Below are 23358 nucleotides of genomic sequence, written 5' to 3' on the forward strand. Positions count from 1 at the left end.
TCCCTTCCCTTCCCTTCCCTTCCCTTCCCTTCCCTTCCCTTCCTTTCTTTTCTCTTCCATTTGTTTTTTTCCCTGTTTTCCTTCGTTTTCCTCACTATGCCATTCTGGAGGAAGGAAAGCCGTTAAGCACAGCTTAGGGAAAAAGTATGAAGGCAGTGATAATACAGTGTGATAGTTCCCTAATAACTCACTAAATTCCGGGAAAGTGCAACTGAGGGCCTGCCTGAGCCAGACACTACATCCATACCTTAATTTGATGAATGTTTCCCCATCAGTCCAACTAATTGGTCTTCAAGMCCATGTATGTGTTTGTCTCCAGGACACTCTGCAGCCGTGAGCTCTATAATTTCATTACACGYGATTTGAAAAATTACTCCCTTTTGTTTATTTTAAACATGATTATTTCATTTGATGTTAATTACTTCCAGCATACAAACATCAGTGAATACTTTGTCCTTATTCACCTTTTCCAAGCCACCTAGGATTTTACAGCTCCCTGTCAGATTCTCTCTCTTCYGTCTCTCATCCTGGCTGAGACCTCTTCCGTAATTCTGGCACAAAAACCTTGTCTACCTTTGAGCACTCTGGTCCACTCTCTCTGCACCACCTCCAATGTTGCCATACCTTTTCTGAGAAAGGGGGACAAGACCTCCAGCAAGGGAGGTAGCCAATGCTCTGACTCTGCATTTATGCTCCATATTTCCTCTACACCAGTCAGCCTCATGGATGTCAAGGCTAATATCACCCCAGAGGCCGGACCTCCAGTGCTAGGGCTCTCAGCAGTTTCTCTGTCATCAAAATGTTCACAGTTCATGTAGCACCTTTCTTGCTTGAATGTGGATTGCTTACTCAGCCAGTGCCAGGAAAAAAAGTTCATTCTCCCGTGCAGCCCTCTGCCTGGCTGGGAGTGATGCTGCTCAGCCACACCTCCCCGTCTGATTTTGCTCTTTGTGTGGATTGAACCTGATTCTCAGGGAAAGCATTGCTGCGAGGACAGAGCCATGGCAAATTCACCCAGCAGCTGCTGCCTGCACTCTCCCACAGCGCCTGGCTGATAGGGTTCAGCCCTGATCCGGATGGACCACCTGCAGGATGAGAGGATCACTCTGTCTGCAAGTCTATTCAACCTTGCTCTTTCCACCACATCTAACAATAAAGGGGGCACTTACGCTGCTGGGTTTAGGCAAGGCAAGGCACCTGCATGGAGGCACTGGACAGACAAGGGCAGATTTACAGGGCACACTTAAGAAGCCTGCAGCTTAGCCCCATGCAGAGCACTCGCGGTCGGATGCTGCATCCAGCACTACCAGCGAGAGTCATATTATTCCTTTTGCCAGCCCAGGAGCTCTGGCTGTGCATGCTTACATGGGCTGGCACGGCAAGTCCAGCCCTTGCAGCCGCTGCTCTGTCCTCAGGCTTCTCACGCTGCGGAGCACCCACGGGGCATGGTATCCTGGTGCTCCTTGACGTGCCTTCCCCTCTCCCCTTCTCACAAAAGTGGGCTTTGCTTCCCCCTTCTCGATCTGCCTACCTTCCTGCTTCTCCCTGAAAAGTGGACCAGATCAAGTCACTAGATGGCAGCAGCAGTACCTGCTAAATCTTGCAAAAATGACAATTTACCAGTTTTATTGCTAGTAGTAGTTGTAGTTTAATCACAGTTTCTCTAGAAATACTCTCTCACTTGTCTATCAGTAACTTTCCCCTTGAGTTAAACTGGTCAAAGAGGGCTCATTAAAAAAGGATATTGATGTCCTAGAGAGGAGTCACTGCTGACAGTATACAAAGGGTGAGCCCACTCAGCCATCCTGCCCATATTTCCTCTACCTGCAGCCAAGACAACTGGAAGCCAGCTTCAGAGACAAGGGACAGGGTTTATCTCCTGGATTTGCTGTGGWCATTTGTGTGATGATGGGGGAAATTGCTTCAGTCTTTCATCCTTCAGTCTCCCCAGCTATCGTATTGAGGTGAGGCAGCTGAAAAATGTTTGGGGATTTTAGGCTGGGGGAAAAAAATGCCTGGGAAAAACCCTAGCTCTATCCTTGCTATATTCAGGACAGCACTGTGACTTAAAGGACCCRAGCTGCACAGCGTGGGGCAGTAGATGAGCCTGGCAGGGGCTAAAGCCTGCAGGAGGTTTCAACAGAGTTGCCTGTGGGGRTTTGCCAGCCTGAATCAGAAAAGTTGGAGGAGTGTTGAATCGTTTCAGCTTCAAAAAGTGATAAAACAGAGGTATAGCAATGACTAGCTTTCACTGAGTTCTTTTTATTCTCAGGGTTCCCCAAATACTTGGYGTACAGACTGGGATGAGCTCTGGGACAGACAGACTTGGGTGCTGACGCAGCCTCCGCCATGGGAAGGGAGGCAGGTGGCTTGTTCGTCCCCTGTACAAGGGCAGCACCTGAGCTGCCAGGTGTGCAGACCTGTATGTCCCTGGCCCACCGTCAGCAGCTCTCTGCCTCCTCCCAGGCCACCCAAATGCTGGCTGCAGCTAAGGGAGGGCCGCCCTGAGCTCACAGGGCTGTACAAAATGGGCAGGCTGTGAAAGGGAGCCCCTAGGAAGGCTTACACGAGTGTAGCTGATATTCAGTCTGGTCCTGGAGAGTCTTGAGCCTTCTCAGCTCTCACGCTTCTCAGCAACAGAAATCAAAGGTGCTGAGCACAGCCCTTGGCCAGGCACYATGCCAAGTCCTTACAGCCCTGGCAACAGGGCGAGGGTGCAAAAGGGCTACTGGGCTCTATGGCCCCACTGTGGTGCGCAGTCCCCAGCCTTCCCAGCAACTATTTAAAAAAATCAAATCAAATTATCYCTTGGCTGAATCTATCCCATATTTTGTTTGCAACATCCTCCTCCAGTCCGTGCTCACCAGACCCACTGTCTGTCTGCCTGGCCATTAATGAATTGCCAGAGCAACACTGGGTCTCTGTGAAGGTCTGAGGAGCAAACGTGGGCTGATCAGTAATAAATATTGATTTGTCTGTAAGTGAAACAGCAGCTTTTACGGATTGAGCTGGACACCCAAGTGGTGACCAAATTACCATGGGGTCAAATGCTTAGCAGAATGCTAATAAGCCATTTAAATGAGCAAAGCAGSGGCAGTAAGGAGTTTCTGCAGAACTTCTCCATTTGGACCATTGTGAGGAGGGTCAAAGACAGGTCTATGCAATTTATAGCCATTCAAGGCCCAGGTTTAGCCCCTTTAACAGTCCCAAATGCTTTGGCCAGCCTCAGGGTTTAGCAAACAAGGACCCTACAGAACCTCAGCCTCCAGCCTGTCTCATAAATGCAATAAATTATCTGCATTTTCCTAACACTGCAACAGAATAAAATTTAATTCTTTTTATTCCTTGGGCTCCAAGTGGTCTGCAGATACCCAGCTTGTTTCCAAAAAGAGGCATGAAAAGATGCACTGTGTTTTCACAACAAGTCTTTCTATCACTACACAGGCCCCACTGGCCCATTGGCCCATTTTAGTCCGTTGATTGCTAGCCTATCTCATATGAAACTCTAGAATTATCTTTGGAATTATGCCATTTTGCTGGCCTGCTTTCAGTTAAAATCATACTATTAATCCAAACCTGCTATTTGTGAATATTTAGGTGTAGAAGAGGGTTAACCAAAATTCTGTTTAGTATTTAAGAGAGGAAAGACCTTAAAAACAGTTAGACTACCTGAATAAAAAATAGCCATTCATTTATACCTTAACCCAATAAAGCATATGTACATGTTTAACAATTTCCTCTGACCTTCCTTGAAGTATAGCCCCAAGATTGGYGCAGAGTGCTTTCTATGGGAAATTGAATAAAATATTTTTCTTGCTAGAGCATCTGAGTTAAGAAGGACATTCAACCACTGCTTAAAGAATGCAAAGTAATTAAATGMTCTGGTGTGCCAAGGTCATCCCCCTTTAAAGTGTGAGTTTTCTTGTYTGAACTTGTCAAATTGCCCCTTCTATCTTGATCACTATAAAGATTTTTGTTGTCTGAAACCTTCTCTTCCACAGGTCTTACAGGCCTTKCTCTAATCAGTGCGTGTGGTTCCTGTTGTGAAGCTTGAGTGATACAAGTGCCTCACATCTCTCATTCTGTGGCATGTTTTCCAATATCGACCTAGTGSTCCTCTGCCTAGGCTGGCACGTTTAAATCTAGTGAGGAAATATAGTTTTACTGGTGCAGATATCATGTGGTCATTGAGAAGCAACACACAGTAAAACTGTAAAAGCATTTCTGCTAATCCAGTGATTTTGCACAGAGCTCACACCACAAGCAAAGCAAACCCTTAGCAAAGGAGATTTGAGAGCRTCTTTAGGCAATTGAAATCATGGGGCGAACCATGGGATCCCAGAGTGCCTCCAGGAGAAGACATTCCCAACTTTTACCTGGCAAGTGGGAAGACTGTGACAATATCGTGGTGGGGATGATACCTCTGAGATTTTGCTCTCTGGAGGCATATTGCTCTCATTCTTCTATATTTTGGAAATACATTTAACAAAAACACATCTGTGGATTATGACCAGATTTGCCAGAAGGATATGTCTGAAAGGCAAGCTGACATACAAAACACCACCAGGCCTGTTATTTGTTAATACCATCACAGATAAAGGACAACATCTTACCTCTCATCCTACAGCTAGGTCTGCTCACATTTCACTCTGCCCTTGTGGCTTCCTCAGCCTAGAATTCGCCACCCACAGTTCATCCCCTAAGCGGTGCTCATTTGACCTTTCAAATATGTCTCTTTAGTTATACTGGACCCTTACTACTCCTGAGAGCAATTAAAATTAAAAAAAAAAAAAGACAAAAAAAATAAGAAAAATGGAAAGGGCAAAAAGATATATCAATCTTTCTTTCTTTCCTTGGCAGTAAGTTGCTTCAACTTTTGCTGAGTTACTGAAAATAACAAACAAATACAAGTTATCCCCTTGGACAGAAGGGGATCAAATCCCTCTCTGTAGCACTGACAGGATAATCTAGCTCAAAAAAATGCTTTGATCAGCACAGTAACATGCAGTGAAATCCTAATCCTACAGCAGAGCAYGGCAGTTTTGACTTCTGTGAGGTCAGAATTTCACTCACAAGACTTTCTTGGGGGATATTTAGAGCTGTATCGCTATTTGGCCTACATGTATCCACATCTTTAACCTCTTCTTAATAATAATTATAAAAATAAAAATAAAAATAATAGAAAATCCTGCTTGGCTCTGTAACTTTCTTCTGGGAAAAAAAAAAAAAAAAAACTTGAAGAGAAAATATCTTTGATTTGATGTGATCGTCGTAAATCACCTAATCAGCCTTTTGTCCCTCTGTCCCGTGAATGGAGAGAACAAACTCCAAAGACTATACGCTCTCTTTTTTTCCATCTTCAAATGTAATGTCATGGGTAGGGCACAAAAGAGATGGTAAAAGGATTACCATCACTGATCTCAGGAAGGTATTAATGTCCTTTCATGTTGTTCCTAGGAAGGAAGAGGAAGATCCAGGCCTAAAGTATTTAAAGTCTGAAATCCTCTTAAAATCACATCTGTTACCTGAAGAGGCATTTAGGTATGTCTCAGACTGGATGCTGCACAGCCACCACTGCACTTATCAGCCTTAACACCAGCAAAAATCTTTGAGAATTAGGAAAGTGGACAACTCACAAGATCTTTCCTGTTTCTCTCCAACAGCAGAATTCCTACTGACTTCTCTGGGATTTCTTCCCCAAATGAAGGGTTGTTCTTGCTTCTGCTGAATGGGTAGCAGAGGCGCCCTAATTTCAATAGCWGGGGTGCAGGGTATCCATAAGCCTAAAATCTAATTCACGTAAGTGTGTGAGGGACAGCAAAAGAAGGGAGAGAGTAACCACACAGGGACACTTCTCCTCCCTTCTTCCCTCAGCCCAAAGGCTGTCCAAGGGCACCATGAGGGAGAGGGCTGCAGCAGACAGGACCCAAGGGATAGAAACCGCAAAGTAAATTGGGTGTTCAAATAGGTGCTTCACTCCCCAGGAACACAGGAGGGAGTTTTCTCCCTCTGCTTTCCTGCAGATGCCACTGCTTCACACTTGGACTCCAGTCACCTCAGCAAAACCACCGAAAATGATTAATCACCCAACAGAGCAACAGAGTCTTTATAGCCCTTAGTTACACCTACTTTTTTAATCAAACCTGGAGAAACTCCAAAGAAGAGCGATACTTRTCACAACCAAGAAGTCAGATGCTTTCTCAGCCTCAAGAAAGGAAGAGCAAGGGTGGATAGGATACAGCTGTCAAACACTGAAAAGGCTGGTCTAAAAAGGAAGAGTATCTTCTGTTTTCAGTGCTCAAGGTAGGCAGGACGAGAAGTAATAAACTCACAGTGCAGCAAGTGAGACTGGGGCAGACAACAGGAAAAACCTTCTCAATGGTCAGAGCAGGGCAGCCCTGCAGAGGAGGGCTGTGGAGCCCAGGAAATCTCCATCACTGGGGTGCAAACAGTCATTAGAAGTGGTTCAGCTGGCCGTGCTTTCTGCTGAGGGATGGACCACATAATGTCCCACAGACTTGCCATTCTGCCTTCTGATTCGAAATTTTAAGTCTATTTGTAACACATCATCTCAAAATGGTATCATACTTGTCCGTGGTAGCCCTCTATGGATTGTCTCTGAATAGACTGGTTGTACAACATGACAAAATCTTGGCAGCCTGATCAATAGAGCAAGTTCACAGGGCCTATGTATCACTAAAAGTTAATGAATTGCTGCTCTTCACCTGAGTGCTGCCTGGGAGAAGTGTTCAAGATAGGGCAYTCCTCTACCAGGGGTGCATAACGCATAGGCATTGTAAATGTCTCCAGGCCATCCTCTTGGTGACCTCCCTGGAGACTCCACARAGCCATCCTTCCTCAGCAAGGTCAAAGGCATTCTTCAATAGGTGGCATTCATCCCTAAAACAGCACAGAGGGATTCTGCTGGACATGGAAAAGACACAGATTTATTTTTGGKTTGGGGTGGAAGGGAAAAGGAGGCAGATCCAGGCCTGGATTTGTCAGGGGAACTGATCTACTATTTATGATCCAAGTCCATGTCTGCACCCACAGAATGTACTGGAACTATTTGCCCTTTTAATCTGTGCTTGTGCTTTTTTTGTGCTTTTTTTTTCTTTTTTTTTAATCAGAACAGACAGTAACTTGGTAGAGGCTTACTCTAAAGACACAGTGCATCCCAAGTAGAGATCCTCTCTGTCTTTCTTTCTTTGCATTACATTCTTGTGTAGGCAGAGTACATAGGAAAAGGGTAACATGTACAAGCCCTGAAGAGGCTTTAATTGCCCAAGGGGCCAGAAGCTGCAGGATGACAGTCAGAGATTCAGGGGAGATGTCGCTGGGCTTGATATGCTACTCTTCTGTACTGAACATTGCGGTTTGGGTCCCACCTTCATCCCTGTTCCTTCATGTTGTATGTGTGTGAAGGACAGAAGTTGCCACAATGAATGACTTGCCAAGAGCAGCAGATATAAACGCTACCTGTCTGAACACAGGGCCAAAACTGAGAGAAGCAAATAGATGTACCTACAACTGCCTGCATTATTGTGTAGGGGTTTACAAGTTGGGCCCTTAGCCTATAACTATAAATATCCTTTGATCCCCTGTTAACTTCTACATGTACAGTAACAAGTTACTGCAATAAGGCTGTCTCTAAGGGACTGTGAGTGGTGCCAGACAGACAGACAGGTGACAATATAACACCATAACACTAGTTTCCAGGAGACCTAGTAAAAAGCATGGTCAACAGCTAGGCATGGCACATACAGCATGGAGAGAAAAATCCTGTACCAAAAAGCTTACAAYATAGACAGAGCAGACAGCCACACAGAACCAAGAGAAATTTCTTTTTTAGAGGAAAAAGAAGTCATTTAAGTATGTGACATAAATGTTTCTAGTCAATATTATCCTTTTCAGTGTATCCTTACCAGTATCCTTCTTCTTTGTTCTTGAAAGCTCATGCACAGTTGCTCCAATATCATTTCTCAAGGACTTGATGATATTATCCAGAGCCGGGACATTCTTGCCTTCCAAGTTAATGAAGAATTCATACTCATCCTTATTGAGACGGGAAGGTCGGGACTCAATGTGGGTCAGGTTTATGCCTTTTTCCTATGAGAAAGAGAGATTTTGGTCCCGTAGGGTTTGAGGGAAATAAATGTGATTTAAAGTTTAGCTGAAATTCATCTGTCAGTCAACAATTCATACTATATAACTTATACAACTTGAAAAGAGAGACTTGTCTCTGCTGGCTACTAGATTGAGGACCTTTACAACAGGGAGGTCCTGCAAGTGGTAATGCAAGTGATAAATGGGCTTTATATTGTAAAAGGTGAATTTCATTCCCATATCACAACTACATAGTATAAGTTTGCCTATGTGGACAAAAACAGGATCAACATGAGAAGTTTTCACCCATAAAGAAAAGACCCTCAAAACAAAGTAAATGCTGTGTCTATGGGTACCCTGAAAGGAGTTTGGAAAAGCAAGGAGCAGACCATCCTGTGAGCCAGCTTGCACCGCAAAGCCACCTGCACAGCTTTCAGCGATATGAGCAGATATTTTGGACAGAAATCCAACAACTAATGTGAATCTACACCCAAAAGGCAGTGCAGGTTTGTGCAACCTGTTCCAGTGTTCAACCACTCTCATAGTAAAGAGCTTTTCTTTAGTGCTGAAAGTCAAATTCTTTCTCACTGARTATCTTCATTCACAAGCAATAGTCACTCCTAGCTCTTAAGAATGCAAATACTACTAACTATGGTCATGATGATTATGACCAGATGGTATCTGAACTCAGATGTGCCACTGTGATAGTAAGAGTAAAGCAATGCATAACCATAAACCCTATTTACTCAGTCACCTAAACACAAGTCCAGCAAAATTCTCTTCAGTTTAGCTAAACTGAGATTTTTGCCTGAATATTGCCATTTGAATATGAAAGTACTACTTTTTTGTTGAGAGAAATTTTTGAACATATTTCAGTCAGTGCTGACCTTATCATTTCACCTTCCTGTCAGGCTCACCACTGCAGCCACAGTAAGGCAGAGGCTATGTCTGTGAGTCTGTTCCTTGGGAGTAACATAGGAACYCCAGGAGGAAATTCAGCCTGGAAAGTAATGCCAAAAGAGTCAGAAGAGCTGACACAAGGTGCTCAACAGGCCTGGAGAAGCTGCTCTTTTGCTGCACAGCTTTGAGGCTTAAGAAGACCCCTGCAGTCATATCTCCTGACCGTATGAAGTGAAATGCACTGATGGTGACTGGTGTTAGTGTTAAACCTCCTACTGCAATGGGGTCAAGATTTCATCCATGACGAAAAGCTTTGAAGATCTTTTTGTGACCTACGAGAAAGAAAGAAGTGAGTTTTTTTTTTCTGTACCTTCCTCTAGCTTGAGCTTCTTAGGCTCTTTAAGATTTTCTTTGCTCCTCTCAGTGCTTGCACAGTGCAGAGGGGCATCTGGCCATCAGCAGCAAAGGCTTCATTCACTCCACTACAAAAGGCAGTTTATTACTTGGTAGGAAACAGCATGCATGTTATTCCTCTGTTTCCTGAGTGTCGCACGCTACAGATGAACTTAAATTGTTTGGCTTGATACCAATACAATAAGTTGAAAAGGTCAAAAGCGCATTCACCAACTGCTGCCCTTGAGAGATGTCGTCCTTGTGGGGCTGTCTGTGAGGAGAGAATGGCTCTCACTGTGCKAGGCCCAAGGACAATTTGTTTTAGGCCCCTGAAGCCCCATTTTGCAAACAGACTGTGCATTGTACCCTCCACTTGGTGAGGCGCAGGGAGATGGAGTGGCCAAGAGTTAGACRTTAAAATTACTCAAGGTCTGAACACTCGTGACAGAGACCAGATGCAGGGGGGTTCCAGCTCACCCCTGCGGCTCCACCACGATCGATGAAGCAGTGTGTGGGGGGGGGTTGCACTCATGGGAGTGCAGGGAGAAGACCTGTGCCTTTCAGCTGTCACTCACAAAGATGGAGAGTAGGTGTAAAACACTGCCATGTGCAAAGGCTCTGCTCAAGCACRTTGATGGTGCTGTCTAACATTCACTTTATGCTGATGCACCAGGTATTGTGTTCTGTCTCTGTACAGAGTTGCAAGGGAATTACTTCTTGGACTGTGACAGAGTTTCCTACGAACTGCAAAGACTGTGATAGCATGGACCTTTCTTTGGTCATCATCCCCCCCTGCTTCCCCACCCACAAATGTTTATCCTTGCCATAAGGTAGCACATCTGTTCAAGAAATCAGACAGGGACCTAGACTTAATTTTTTTCTTTGTCCAAGTGATTTTTCAGCTGTACCAGCTCCTCAACCTGGCTCAACAGGAGCCTTCACAAACAGYAGTGTCCATAAAGTGGGCGGAGGCTGGGGATGCAGGGACTGAGAATGAATAGACAAGCTGGGAGATGGACACAAGACGTTTAAGGCAGCAATGACTCCAAAAGTACCTCCATAACCTAAGAGAGAAGGAAGAAAAAGAGGGAGAAAGGAAGCCATGGAGTGTTTCATCTCCTTTCTTAAACCTACTGGGATGCAGCAGAACAGATTTCTGCACAGTGTGGAGTAATTTTTGCTGTTTATTCAAGAGRTGCCTACAGCCTGACAATGTGCAAAGCAAACTCGTTCTCTCTTAGTGCAGAGAGCTTCTGGACCCTGTGGCAGAAAAGCTGAAGGGAGAACTCTTCTGGTCTCCCTTTTTGAAACAGGAACTCAGCTGCATAAATAAAAGTCCCTGAACTGACAGCCTTGTAGAAACGTGCTTTCATATGCTGCGCATTGCTAATAAGCCCCTGACTTCAAAATATTTACAGTGGCTGTGTTACAAGAATTGCTTTACAAATCCAAACTTCATTCTAGTCCAACTACTCCATCTAGTGTTTCATCTTCATAGTTTCATATTGTTCAAAATCGTTTTGCCTTCTCAGTGTTGTCAAATCTTGCAGATGAATCACGTTTCTCACAGTAGTTGATGCTTCATTTAAAGCTCCACCTTCTGGAGGCAAATGATTACCTGAGAAAGGGGATTGGGGGAATTGTTTGATTTACTTGTTTGTTTTAAGCAGTTTTGAAAGCTAATTTATGTTGATGGAACATAATTCCTGGATTTGGAAGATCTGGGCTGTTGAACATTTTGGGTTTAGTTGCAGTTCTTGACTATTAACACTAGTTTCTTCTGCATTTCCTATTTTAGAGCTGGTAGGAATCAACCGAATCTATTGCTTGAGATAGAAAGTACCCTTGCTGAATTAGTCCCATCATTCACTGCAGCTGCAAAGAACCTGTAGCAGGTACGTGCATCCTTGTTCCTCCTCAGGTTTACGGCCAGCATAAAGGATTAGTCTCCAGCACACGGTAGCATTTCCTGACACAACTACTTAGCTGAAGGAGTGCTTCTGTGCTGGTAGAGAGGGTGTAGCTATTCACCTTGCATTATTTCAGAGCAATGCATTTGGCCATTTCAAATACATTTGTTGGAACGTACTATCAAATTAAACAGAATCTACCTTGAAGACTGAAGAAATCAGTTTCAACATGTAACTGAGATCACAGAGGAACTATATTGCCAGGTCCCTTGAATTTAGCAGAAGTCCAGATTCCTTGTACAGGTACAKGAATTTCAGACCACCTCCTCCCAAAATACAAGCTCTTCGGGGCTAGCAGTTCCAGGAGGGTGTCCCGTGGCCTCACAGCAGATGCAAAGTTGTTCACCACTTCTCTCATGGGCAGCAGCTGGTGCTTTTCAAATTGTGTCATGCAGGTCTCAAAGCAGCTCCAGCACCTAGCACATGTTTTTCCAACTAAACTGCCCTCCTGACCAAGCTTTCTCCCGCAGCAGCTGCAGACAAGAGAATTGATCCATCCTGTTGTTAAACTACACCAGCAATCTTGCAGAGAGCACTGGTAGCAGAAGTTGCTCTTTCCCTTGGAAAGCTCAGAGATCTGATCCTTGAAGAAGTTTTGTCTTCACACATCCATGAGGAAGCGTTGAGTGGGGTCTAGTACTTTCTGAAAGTCTTATTGGCTTCCCATGTTGTTTACATGTCCTTCTGTCTACACATTACTAAATGCTCCGGTATATGGTTGCTAAAACTAAGGACAGCTGTGAAATCCATCTGCAACTTGTTTTCRTGATTGTTGTTATTAAGTAAGTTTGGCTTCATTGGGAGGTCCCACACGGTTACCAGATGAAGAAATGGCAATAACACTGTTGAGCGGTTAATGAACATTTAGTAAGAACTTGAGTGAAATCTCACAGAACAAGGATTTACTTGCATTTATCGATACAAAAAAGTGATGTGTTTTTTAACCCTTACCAAAGGTTAGCTCAGTACTTCTTGAAAGAGGAGACTTTCAGAAGCACAAATAGAAATGCTGTACCTAGTTTTCATGGGGAATCAGGAAAGTTAGRAAGTTGCAGTAATGTTTTCAGTCACAGTTTTCCGAAGCGAAGGCCAAGGTAGACACATTGTTCAGTTTTACTCTCTGAGGATCTACTTCTTGGCTGAAGACCAAGATTCCCCATCCTTTGCAATGTATTTCTCATGTGACAAGCTCCCTGAGGCAAAAGTCTCCTGTAGAAGGGACCAGTGGAGGCCCCTATCAGTGAGTAGCCTCCAAAGAGCAGACATCCCTTGAGTCATCTGTGTTGGTCACCGAGCACTTCTGCTCCCAGGCACAAGCCTAGTTGTATCTATGAGCCAAAGCCTCAATCACAAAGTTTGATACAAGGCATTCAACTCCATAAAACCAAGAAACATCAGGTTTGGGACAAGCAGAATTATCTCCTTGTATTAGGGTATTACCACTTTAAAATAATGCCAGTAATACCTTTAAGCTCAGACTGGGATAAGGGTCGTGTTTTCCTAGACACTGCTCAAGTACTTGACAAGAAGGTCCCCTCTCTTTAAAATCATGTTGTCACTAGACCAAAGTGTCCCTCTCTTTTAGCTCTGGAAGGAGGGGAACTCACTATGCATGCAACCCAAACCAACACACATGCCCTCAGGACAGTAGCCCCTTCCACAAACCCCTTATGCTGCAAGGCAAGTGAGTGATTTCCATACAATCATGGCTCTAGGGCTTGAGTATGAGAGGGGGAATAAATTAACTGCAAACTCGCTTGGGAGGAAGGTCGAATGAGGAGTACATGATCCCCAGGAAAGCAGAAATTTGTGTTTCAGCCTGCTGCCCTTCTTCACTTCTTAGGGCAAAAGCAGAAGCTGAGCCTAGAGGGTACTCTCCCCCAGTTTCTATCTGGGTGTGAAAAGCTACGTCTAAGCCTACATCATTTTATGAAAACAGTACTTTGGAGCACAAGTATGGTAAAGAAAGGTTGCAGCCATGCATTGGCATATCTTGGTGGAAAAATGATCATTAGAAGAGGCACRCTAGGCTTGGTCACCTATCGGTACAAACACCCCTCTCTACACCCCCTAGTTGTACCGCCTGCGGTGGAGCCAAGTGCTGTGGAAATGTACCCTGGCCAAAGTGACAGCCCACTTCTCCTCTTTGGAAACAGTCCAAAACACTGCAGAGCCAATATCTTCCCAATGGCCACAGAGATAACAGGCACTCTGGACTTTTTGTTGAGTAAAGCAAGCTCCTAAACAGAAAAAGAGCACAGTCATCTTTGCTGGCTCTGAAAGCACAAGGTCTCATTTAGTACAGCCCATTAGTCTGAGCCAGTCCTCACATGAGGTAGTAACTTACTCCAGGAGCAGGCCCATGCAAACCATGCTTGTGAGCTAGAGGGCTACGCACTGCAAATAATACCATTAAAAGCTGGACCTTGTACTTAAGCCTTGTTCTGTGTTTTGGAAAGTCATGCTAGTGAAAAGATGGGAGGTTCACAGTGGAGGGTGGGATGAGTAAACTTGTAACCTTTTCCAACCCAATGTTTGCCGCATACTATACAGCTCTGTTTTCTACTGTTTGTAAACCCATCAAGAAAAGGACTTCAGAGCAGATTCATATATTTACAAATTCAGATTTGGAACTGTCAAATAAAAAAAGGCTATTTAGAAATTGGAATGTTTCATATATATTTAATAATGAATTTAATATGGGAAATGCCAACCATTTTTTGACTTTTTTTTTCCACTTTTTCTCTTTCAGAATGGAAATTCTGTTGTTGTTTAAGAAAATAATCTCAYGCTTTTTAAAGTGACAAATATTTGAAACTGGCTTATATCACTACAGAGAAAGTAAACAGGTCAAGTATAATATTTAGTTTGACCCCCAAAATGATCTRTGTTGCTTTTTCAGTTTTGAAAAGAAGCTTGAAAGGTCTTTTTCTGACTGGAACTTACACATTGCAYCTTTCTGATTTGTCCAATGAACTATAAATAAATAAATAAATAAATCCACAACAACTGTTCTGGCTCCCTGATTTTAAGAGTATTTTGCCTATGTGTGATGTTCTGTTTCAGACTGGGATATTTATTCCAATTTTGGCTTACTAGCTATCTTCTGCAATAGAATGAGCCAGATACACAGCATACAGCTGCACCAAGCAATGCTGTACTGTACAGGGGGTCCTATCAAAATGAAGTCAGTGAAAAGACTCTTTTGGTGAATTTATGCTTCTCTGTGGCCACCCTTAAGCCTGCAAGGTGGCAAYAGGTTTTGCCTAAGCAGACCCCATAGGGAAGCTGCATGCAAGCGGGCAGGGGTGAAGATTATCTACAAAGAGGCTTTTGAAGTGAAAATAATTGGGCTTGACCATTTAAGCAAAAAGAGAATCTTTAYCACATCCCAGCATGCACAGGGTAGCTAGTGTGGAAGCAAACTGGATCCAGCACTAACTATTTGCTTGTTACAGGACATAGCTGAGCTGCTGTTACAGCACATCCCAGGGTACAAGTCTGGCCCTGTGGACATTTGCCCTCTCTGCAGGGAAGGTGGAGACAGGCTGGCTCAGGGCCATGCAGTCAGGCACTGGCATACAGCAGCCCTGGGTATGGAGTGGCCCAGGAGGATCTCAGCTGGGCTTTGGGCTGAGTCCTTCAGGCTGCCACTCTGCAGGCATTTACAAAACATAGGGGAAACAAGGGCCAAGAGGGCAGAAGARCTTAGGAGTTTGCAGGGGTCTGGCATTTGGGGCTTTTCCTGAGGACTGCTTATTTCTTTGCATRAGAATGGGAAAGGATTCTCTCCCCACCTGAAGTGGGTACTGAACACCWTTGTAGACATGGTCTGGGGTTGCTTTTGAAGACAGAAAGACTTTCAGCTTAAAGAGCTACCTAGTCTCTCTTTAAATATGTGCCCGTCTCTCTGAGGGTGCAGCCCCTCTTTTGTACAGACAGCTTGTTCTCTTTGGAGCTGGCACATCGGCCCTACACTTAAATGCATTAGAAATAATATAAATCAAGGGCAAGAACAAGAGAAAAGCAGATCTACCCAAGTATGTTTTGAGGAGAAAGTCAGCAGACACAAAGAGCTGAGTATATGGCAGAGTTTCCTCAGAAAAATGCTTAAAACTGCACTGGAAAAGCAACAATTCTCATTGTAGCATCATGTTCATGCGTGCAATTGGGAGCTGTCCAGGAATCAAGACGTTGGGGCTCTAAGCAAAAAGCAGACATGAGAGCATGTGGCAGTCTGTCAGCTCCACAAGTAACCTTGAGGGATGTTTCAGTAGGACAAATATTAAAAGATTATTCCCCAAAACACTACAAATTTCCCTGAAACTGGGTCTTACACTTAAGGGATGTATTTCTGTCCCGTGAGCATATTCTCTACAGTGACTGGCCTTGTACCTTTAGCTGCATGGATACTGGGGCTTCCCTGTCTTCAGTCCATCTTGGGCCATGAGAAGGGCTTAGTCCAGTTAGCTGAACTATGTCTGGACATCACTTCTTCACTTGGGAGGTCTGCATCAAGAGTGAATATGGATTATATCTAGAATACAGATCAACTGTGGTACTCAAGGTACCTGCAGCCCTAGTCCCCCTGTTATCCGGATGTAGGGTCAGGCTAGAGCACAGTACAGCTGCCTTCAGGCTCACATGTCCCACAGGAAGCAAACCATAGCAGTGGCTAGCATATGGCCAAGTTTCATCCCAGTGTGGATCTGAAACATGGACAGCATATGAAACTGGGAGCTTGGAAGTGCTCCTGAGTCCCCAACATGGACATAGGAGTGATCTAACGGCCCTCCCAAAATAACAAACATATATCTCAGAGTTTTTCTGCTATTGTTAAATGGAAGAAAGGGTGAACATCCACATGGACATTTACCTTACTGAAAGATAGGTCAGCTGCTGTCAGCACCTTGTCAGCTCTCATTTCGTTAGGTAACCCCCCAAGTCCCTGTGTCTCCATCTGGATCTTACTTCCACACTTTCTTCCCTCTCTTGAGAGAGGATTTCTTTTCAAGACTTTCATATTTAYAGCTCCTTTAATCCCCTGCCTGCCCCCTTCATAGTCCAAAATAGTTTTATAGGTTGGCTAGAGAAAAGGCAAAATCTTCAAAGTCACTRCTGGAGGCATGGTCCTTTAATAACTTCCAAGTGCTAGCTGGGAGGAGGAGAGGCTTGGGCTACGCTTCTTGCTGGTTTCCACACAGTCGTCTGCTGATTTAAGCAAGTACGATTACCTAGAGAACACCCCAAAAAATTAGACCAGCATTTGGCTTTAGTAATTTGTCACAAGGAGCTCTGAACCCATCATGCTTGGCCATCCAGCCACAGCGAGAACAGTGGTGTGAGGTACAGTGTTAACCGAGGATCAGATGCTGGAGCATTCCTGCAGCTCTATGGCACAGTCTGAGTATTTTGTAGCTTTTGAGTTTTCTTTTTTCTTACTTTATGTGGCTGAGCAAAGCATCAACAGCCGGAACAGCCACCCCCACACTTCTTCCATGCACAGTCTCCTCTGAGAAGATCTCACTGTTCTTCTCTCACCCTGGGCTGGGGCAACACTGCAGACAGCAACTTCAGGGAGAAGATGAATTGTCTACCTGCCCAGAGGAGCCCCACAACAGATGGTACAGACCAACAGAACTATAACTAACCTGAGAACCACAGCTAATTTTATAAAGCAGGGAAGGGATACAAAAGCCAGGGGGGGAAACTACTCTTTTGGCTCCAACTATCGGCAAAGGCAGTTGCACTGGGCAGCAGACTACTGAGGGCAGCAAAGCAGGCAGAGCCCCAGAAGACACGTGGCTGCTGGACCCGCCAGCAAAGCAGTGGCTGTGGAACAGAAGAGGACATCTTCCTTGCTGTCCCAGCTTTTCACAGCCAACCAGGCATCACCTAGATCTCATCAACTTCCACATCTCTGTGCTGAGGATGTCACTGAAAACAAAGTTTGTGCTTCTCGGTCTCCATGATTGTGGTCTAGGTGGGAAAGTTGGAGGTTATCTCAGCTGTTCAGGCCCATGACTTAGGTTGCTGTATGCAGAGTGAGTTCCTCTCTGCTGAACAAGAGTGGCTTACAAACACTGATGTGCGTGAGTTCATTAATGACAGTCCTGAGGAGCTGAAGCTGCAGGTCAAACTCAGCAAATCGCTTTCCTCCAGCCACCCTTTCTATTTCCCTGTTACATTTCCAACAGCATGCAAAACTAGCATAAGGGCACGCGTGCCGGGTCTCTTATCAAGTCTTGGTGCTGGGGAGATGGCAAGTTTGCATAGAAAGAATCTGCTTCRTTGGGATGGGAATTAACTCACCCAACACATCTCTGTCTAAGCTACAGTCACCTTCAGAGGCATGGGAGAGAACCATATTCAATCCACCTAGTTCAAGTATACCACTTAGGGCAAGAAGCAGCACGTCCTAGAAGCATCTACTTCTCTCCTTCATACATCAGCTTCCCCACAGATTGTTCTTAAGGTGATAATAACTTGGTTAGTGGATAGTAATGCATTTAACCAGATAATATCAACAGGCCTCATAAGTCCATTTATAGATATGCACATTGCTGACGTATGGAAATTTTGCAGGATTGCATTACAATGGACAATTCACGAATTTAGACTAGCTCTACTGTTGGTATGAATTCCCTTCATCTTAATGAGTCAAATGTGTCCTATGACTTGTAATTATTTTTCATTTGTATTAATGCAATACAATCCTTTYATTTGCTAGTCAATTCAATTTGCAAATGGAAAATATGCAGGCCACAACTTATTACAGTGTTCTATAGAAAGAATTGCTTTTGGGCATAACTATTACATGCTGATTTTCTTTAGAAAATGTCCAAAAACCAACAGAACAAAGTGGATTTGCYTGGGAGCAGAGAGTACACAGCTGTATGTGTTGCAACATAACTATCTCAAATTGTGAGGGTTTCATGATTTTTAAACACCATCCATGACATCTGGGAAATATTTCTGCATGAATAAATGGGCACGCAATCCCCTTAAAGGTGAATGGCTCCTTGTTTCCCCAAAAGCTTTCCAAATCATTCAGTAAAAGTTGCTGAGTTTCTTATAGGAGTCATGAACGGTGAACAAAGTGCAAAATGCTGCCATTTTGATGCTGTTTCACCTGTACCTGCACCCGCTTTGTAGAATTACTAGCGGTGGGAGATGATGAGCTTATATATATCAGATTTATTGAGGTGGAAAAGGGCTAAGAGAACAGAAGCACCCCCCGGAGAATTGCTTCATGCAGTATGTGCTCTGGGAGTCACGTGGCTGACTGGCAGGTAACATTTGCCTTTCTGTAGTACRTATATAGACACTGATAACAGACACACACCAGTCTATGGCCCCACTAACTTCTTGCTCTTATGGTAGTAGCTGCAGTGGAATATTTACTTTTTAAAGGGARAAAATGCACTTTTTTCACTTTCATATCAGTTAGAGATGCAATTTTTAAATTAGAAGTTTTAAAATGAACTTTTAACCTTAAAAGGCCAATTCTACTCCAGAACTTTAAGTGATTTTAAGCCCAGAAAAAGAAACACATGCCACTTCCCCCCCCCACCTTATGTCAATGAAATGGAATTTCAAACGTAACCCTAAGCACCCTGAGCAAATGTTGCTGCAGAGTAAAACTGCAAGGATGCAGTCAGGTCTCCTAAAGGAAAWTATTTACCTCAAATGTACGAAGAACTTTAGCCAATGCCCCAACTTCTTCTTTCAGAGAGAAAATCAAAGAAATCACTTCACTTCTATTCGCATGTTCCTCAATGTATATAGATTCCTGAAAAAAAAGGGGGGGGGGAGAAACCTTCTTTAAATTCACCCTAGAAATCTTTTTTGCTTTGTTCCACTTCCCTTTTGCATTACATCAATGTAAAGAGGATATAAAGTTRTTTTAAGCAGGTACCTGAGAACTTCCCCAGTGAAAAGCCGAGCAAGACAAAATCAAGGCAACTGTTGTTGTCAGAATAAGTAGAGCAGCTCTSGGGCTGCTCTGATTTATGGTGGTAGAAAAACAAMATCCCTCCCTTCAGCCTAGAGCCCATGTGGGAGGAAGGCAAAATAGCCCAATATGATTTCTGCCCCACTTCACCTCTCTGAGCTCTGGGAAGATTGGCATCATTAGGGTACTTCAGTTTTACCTACAGTGAAAAGACCTTCCCTTAGGTTGTCTTTTCATTAATGCTCAGGATTAAGCAAAGCAATATAAATTAGTTCTGTGCAGAGATGCAGGATATYACCTACATTTCACTTCAATTCTGCTTGTGGCTTCCAGGTAGCACAGAAGAGGTGGTATTCAGGGGAGGGGTGTGGGAGYTGGTTTAAAAACAAAAAGAAGAACCCAAAACCACAACTATGRGAAAATATAGCAACAAATGTTAAAATCTTCTGTAAAATACACAATGAGTAAAGACTCAGTTATGACAAGATGTGTTTTCATTTATGTTTGTTCCTGACTCTGCYCTGCAAATTCTCAAGCACAATTTCTAGTATTCTCAAGCAAGGGGAGTGTTTATTTTAATTGTTTCCATGCTTTGCATTACCAGAATGCCATAGCATGTCACAATACACGTGTTTCTTCTCACAAAACCTTGTGATGCAGGAAGAGCTATTTYCCTATTTTAGAAACAGGAAACTGAGTTGTGGAGTGGGGTCAGATTTCCAAAACTATCTGGGTACGTAACATGCTGGGAAGCGCTCAGAAGGACTTAATTCTTACCAATGTCAGAGTGGATTTGATGCCCAACTATTACAAGCTTTTTGAAGTCACATTAAGGCTTTGTTTGCRTTTTTTTAACACCTATGAGCACTGAGCAAATCACCCTGCCTCAGTATTTCAAAAATCAGACAGGGCATCTGCAACAAGGATGGGTATTGATGTAACGAGTCCTAGGCCAAGAACTGAGGAATCATCAAGGAAYCCATCCATTTGATTTCTCTTTATTAAGAATGGCCTTTTCAGTCAGAACCTGTCCTCACTATGGCTACTGCTAAATTTAACATACAAATCGGCATATAAAGCATCTTAGTTCCAGAATATCATCCTTAGAAATAGCAAAGGCAGTCTTTGTAGCAGAAGGTTCAATAAGCAAACCCAGCTGCCCTGAAGCCATAAGGCTCTTGGTAGGACTGCATCCTCTGAGGCAGAGCTATACAGAACAGCCTTCTTTTGAAAATTAAGTAATTGTTGATTCTTCAGATTGCCTTTTGGGCTGCTGTTAACCTGGGCATTCATTGCCAGATACTGACATCAGATTTTTCTACCAGATTCCATTTCCTAAAGGCCACAAATTACCCAAATTACAGTTTCCATCCTTCTGGGGAATCTCTTGTAGGAACTGCAGTGAGGAGCTCCCTAATGCAGCTTGGATGGTCTCTGGGGCAGCATCAAGTGTTTTCATTTTGTGCCTGTGCAGCACTTAACAGTACATGCCTAAGGCTCCCAGACATTGCTGCACCACTAGTAACAAACAGTAGTGTGCCACGGAGAATTTCAAAGCCTTGTGTAGGCACCATTAGGAAAAAGTCAGAAAAGTGGTGCTTGTTGGTCTTCTGATAGCATCTAGCAAGACCATGCAGCGATATAGAGGTTTGGATACAGTGTCTGTAGCCAGATGAGGGGCACTATGTTGTAATGATAGCTCCGTTTTTTCRTGCTTGAGTCTGTCCACAGAGGTGAAGGCTTGAACAGCTTCATCACAAGAGGAAAGAAGAGTAAAATGGTTGTTTTCCTGACCAGTCCCCAGATCCTATCAATATACATGGAGGCAATATACATCAATACGCACTGGAAGCGATATATATCAATCACACAYAGGTGCTCACATATATTGTTGAGCCTTTTGTAGTAAGCATGWATATTTTTTTAAACTGTTGATCACAGTTTATCCATTCTAAATCCTAATTCTAATTTCTAGTCTTTCAAACTCTTAGATAGAGAGAAATTGCAACTTTGGAACAGTTCTTTCAACTACTGTGATTATGATTAAGAGTTAAATGAATTGTTTCATTGTTAGTGAAATATTGCCTGCATGATTTGCATATATGATTTATAAATGTAGCCTGGAATAAATTAAGCTCTAATTTTCTTCCAGCAGTCTTTTACAGAGAGCAAAATAAGAACCAGTTGACCAAAGAGTAAAATAAGATCCATTTCTGGACTCAGTACAATCTCATACATAGGTGGTATGTAGACGCAAAGACAAGTCTGCCTGAATGCCAAGCATATCTGCATTTTTAATTAACCATGTGTCACAGAGATTGATATTGCCTCTCTGACACTTGTGTCAGAATTGTGACACAGACCTGTCAACTTTCTAATCCATTTCTGAGCTTTTTAAGTAGAACTCTTCTGAATGAATTCCAATCCTGTTAAAGCCAGAGGAAGCTTTACCTGCAGTTTCAGTTAAACTAAAATTTCACCTATTCCTGTTAAATTCCAGACTTAATAGAGCTATAAAAATAATAGGGGAAAAATGGGGAAAATAATTTCAAATAAAATAAGAATATTCAGTCACATCTGAAAATGGCATAGTTTCTCAGTCACTTAGAGTCCAATTTCTTAAGGTATTTGAATGCTCAACTCCCATAGACCCATTGGGAAACAAAAAGTAGCAAGGTAAGACCTAGAGAATCTCCATGGGAATTCAGCCTCAGCACCCAAAGCAGCAGGAAACCAGGCTTCCTTGACTGCTCTGCTCTTAAAACAGCTACTAGAAACAGAAGTCACTTTTTCACATCTTCTGCAGCTTGTATCTGGCTTCAGCGGCATGGCATAGGACAAGTACATGCTGAATTTGGCCTAATAATTAACTATGCTGGCCTCAAGCTATGTATTTGTCACTTGCTCTTGCAGTAACTATAGTGTCTGTTATTTAAAGGCATGGGCTTCAGTAGGCTGTCCTCTATTTTCCAAAGCAAAGAGTTCAAAGTCAGTAAACCTTAAAAAAAAGGGGGGGGGGGAGATGTCAAAGTCCCATAATGTAACAAATAACTCCACCAGAAGAGTGCCTAATTTCAGCTGCTTTCCATTAACAGAAGAAGACAATCTTCTTCTGTCATATAATTTTGAGACCTCTAATTAGCTGCTGGTCTTTGCTGCTGCTTCTTATAGTTGYCATATATGTACAAATACATTTGTAGTGGTCTCCCGATTGTGCTCTGTTGCCTTTCCTTCACTTCCACGATGGCAAAGTTCATTTTTGTTCATACTGCACACCTGCAAGCACAGTTAGCAACAGAGAAGGATGCCAGCTGCCAAAAGAGAGAACAGTATAAACCAAGTGCCACCAAGCCTCCAAACGGGAGCTACGTTTCCTCCTGCCTCAGGATATGCTGCTTGTGTGGGGCAAGATCTGCAAGCACTGGGGGAAGGGCAGGCAGGAGGCGAGTAGCTGTCACCACCATCCCACCCGCAAGGAACGAGTGCGCTGGCCCCACAGCTTACCTGCAGAGGGTCACCGTTCATTTTGCAGTGCTGCGCGTCCATGGTGCAAAGGTAGCAATGCCCAGGCACTGAGACCCCCTCTCCCACTGCAGGCGAAGCCTTCCGACCTTACCAGGGTGGCCCGAGCTCTGTGCAAAGGTATTTAAAGCAGAGCACAGGAGGCAAAGCCATCCCCTTCCCCCCTTCTGTGACTCCCGCCCCCCGGTAGCGGTGCCAAGGGGGCGTTCTCCCTGCCCGCCCCCCATCCACCTCCCAGTCGCCACTGGCACCCATGCCAGCCGTCCCCGCCAAGCTCCTCCAGCACACAGAGGCGCTCCAGCACATTGTTTCCTTCCACAACCAACGTGGATGAGCAGCATGCTTTAAATTAGCAGCCCTCCTCCTTCTGAGCAGCCTTATCCGCTGTTTGCATTGCAGCGTGTCCATGCTTCATCTGTTTTTAGTAAGCTTTTCCCCCGTCTGTGCCCTGGGCTGTTCAAGGGTTTAGCATCAGGTCGGTTTCTCATGAGGACCTGCTCCACATGATCRGAG

The 23358-nt window shown here is 43.9% G+C and overlaps 1 protein-coding gene across 1 annotated transcript in view; it reads right to left on the reverse strand.

Annotated features, from left to right (window-relative positions):
- PAH (phenylalanine hydroxylase) overlaps positions 1-22884 on the reverse strand; it is a 39819-nt gene extending 16935 nt beyond the window's left edge. The window contains exons 1-3 of the mRNA XM_085322539.1: positions 22828-22884; positions 19054-19161; positions 7926-8109 (exon numbers count right to left, since the gene is read on the reverse strand). Of these exons, the coding sequence (XP_085178665.1) occupies positions 7926-8109; positions 19054-19161; positions 22828-22869 (334 nt within the window). The 5' untranslated portion in view covers positions 22870-22884. The remainder of the gene's footprint in view (positions 1-7925; positions 8110-19053; positions 19162-22827) is intronic.
- Positions 22885-23358: the final 474 nt, after the last annotated feature.

Source organism: Rhea americana, unplaced genomic scaffold, assembly GCF_003343005.1.
Source record: "Rhea americana isolate MKP2758 unplaced genomic scaffold, rheAme1 scaffold_79, whole genome shotgun sequence".
NCBI lineage: Eukaryota > Metazoa > Chordata > Aves > Rheiformes > Rheidae > Rhea > Rhea americana.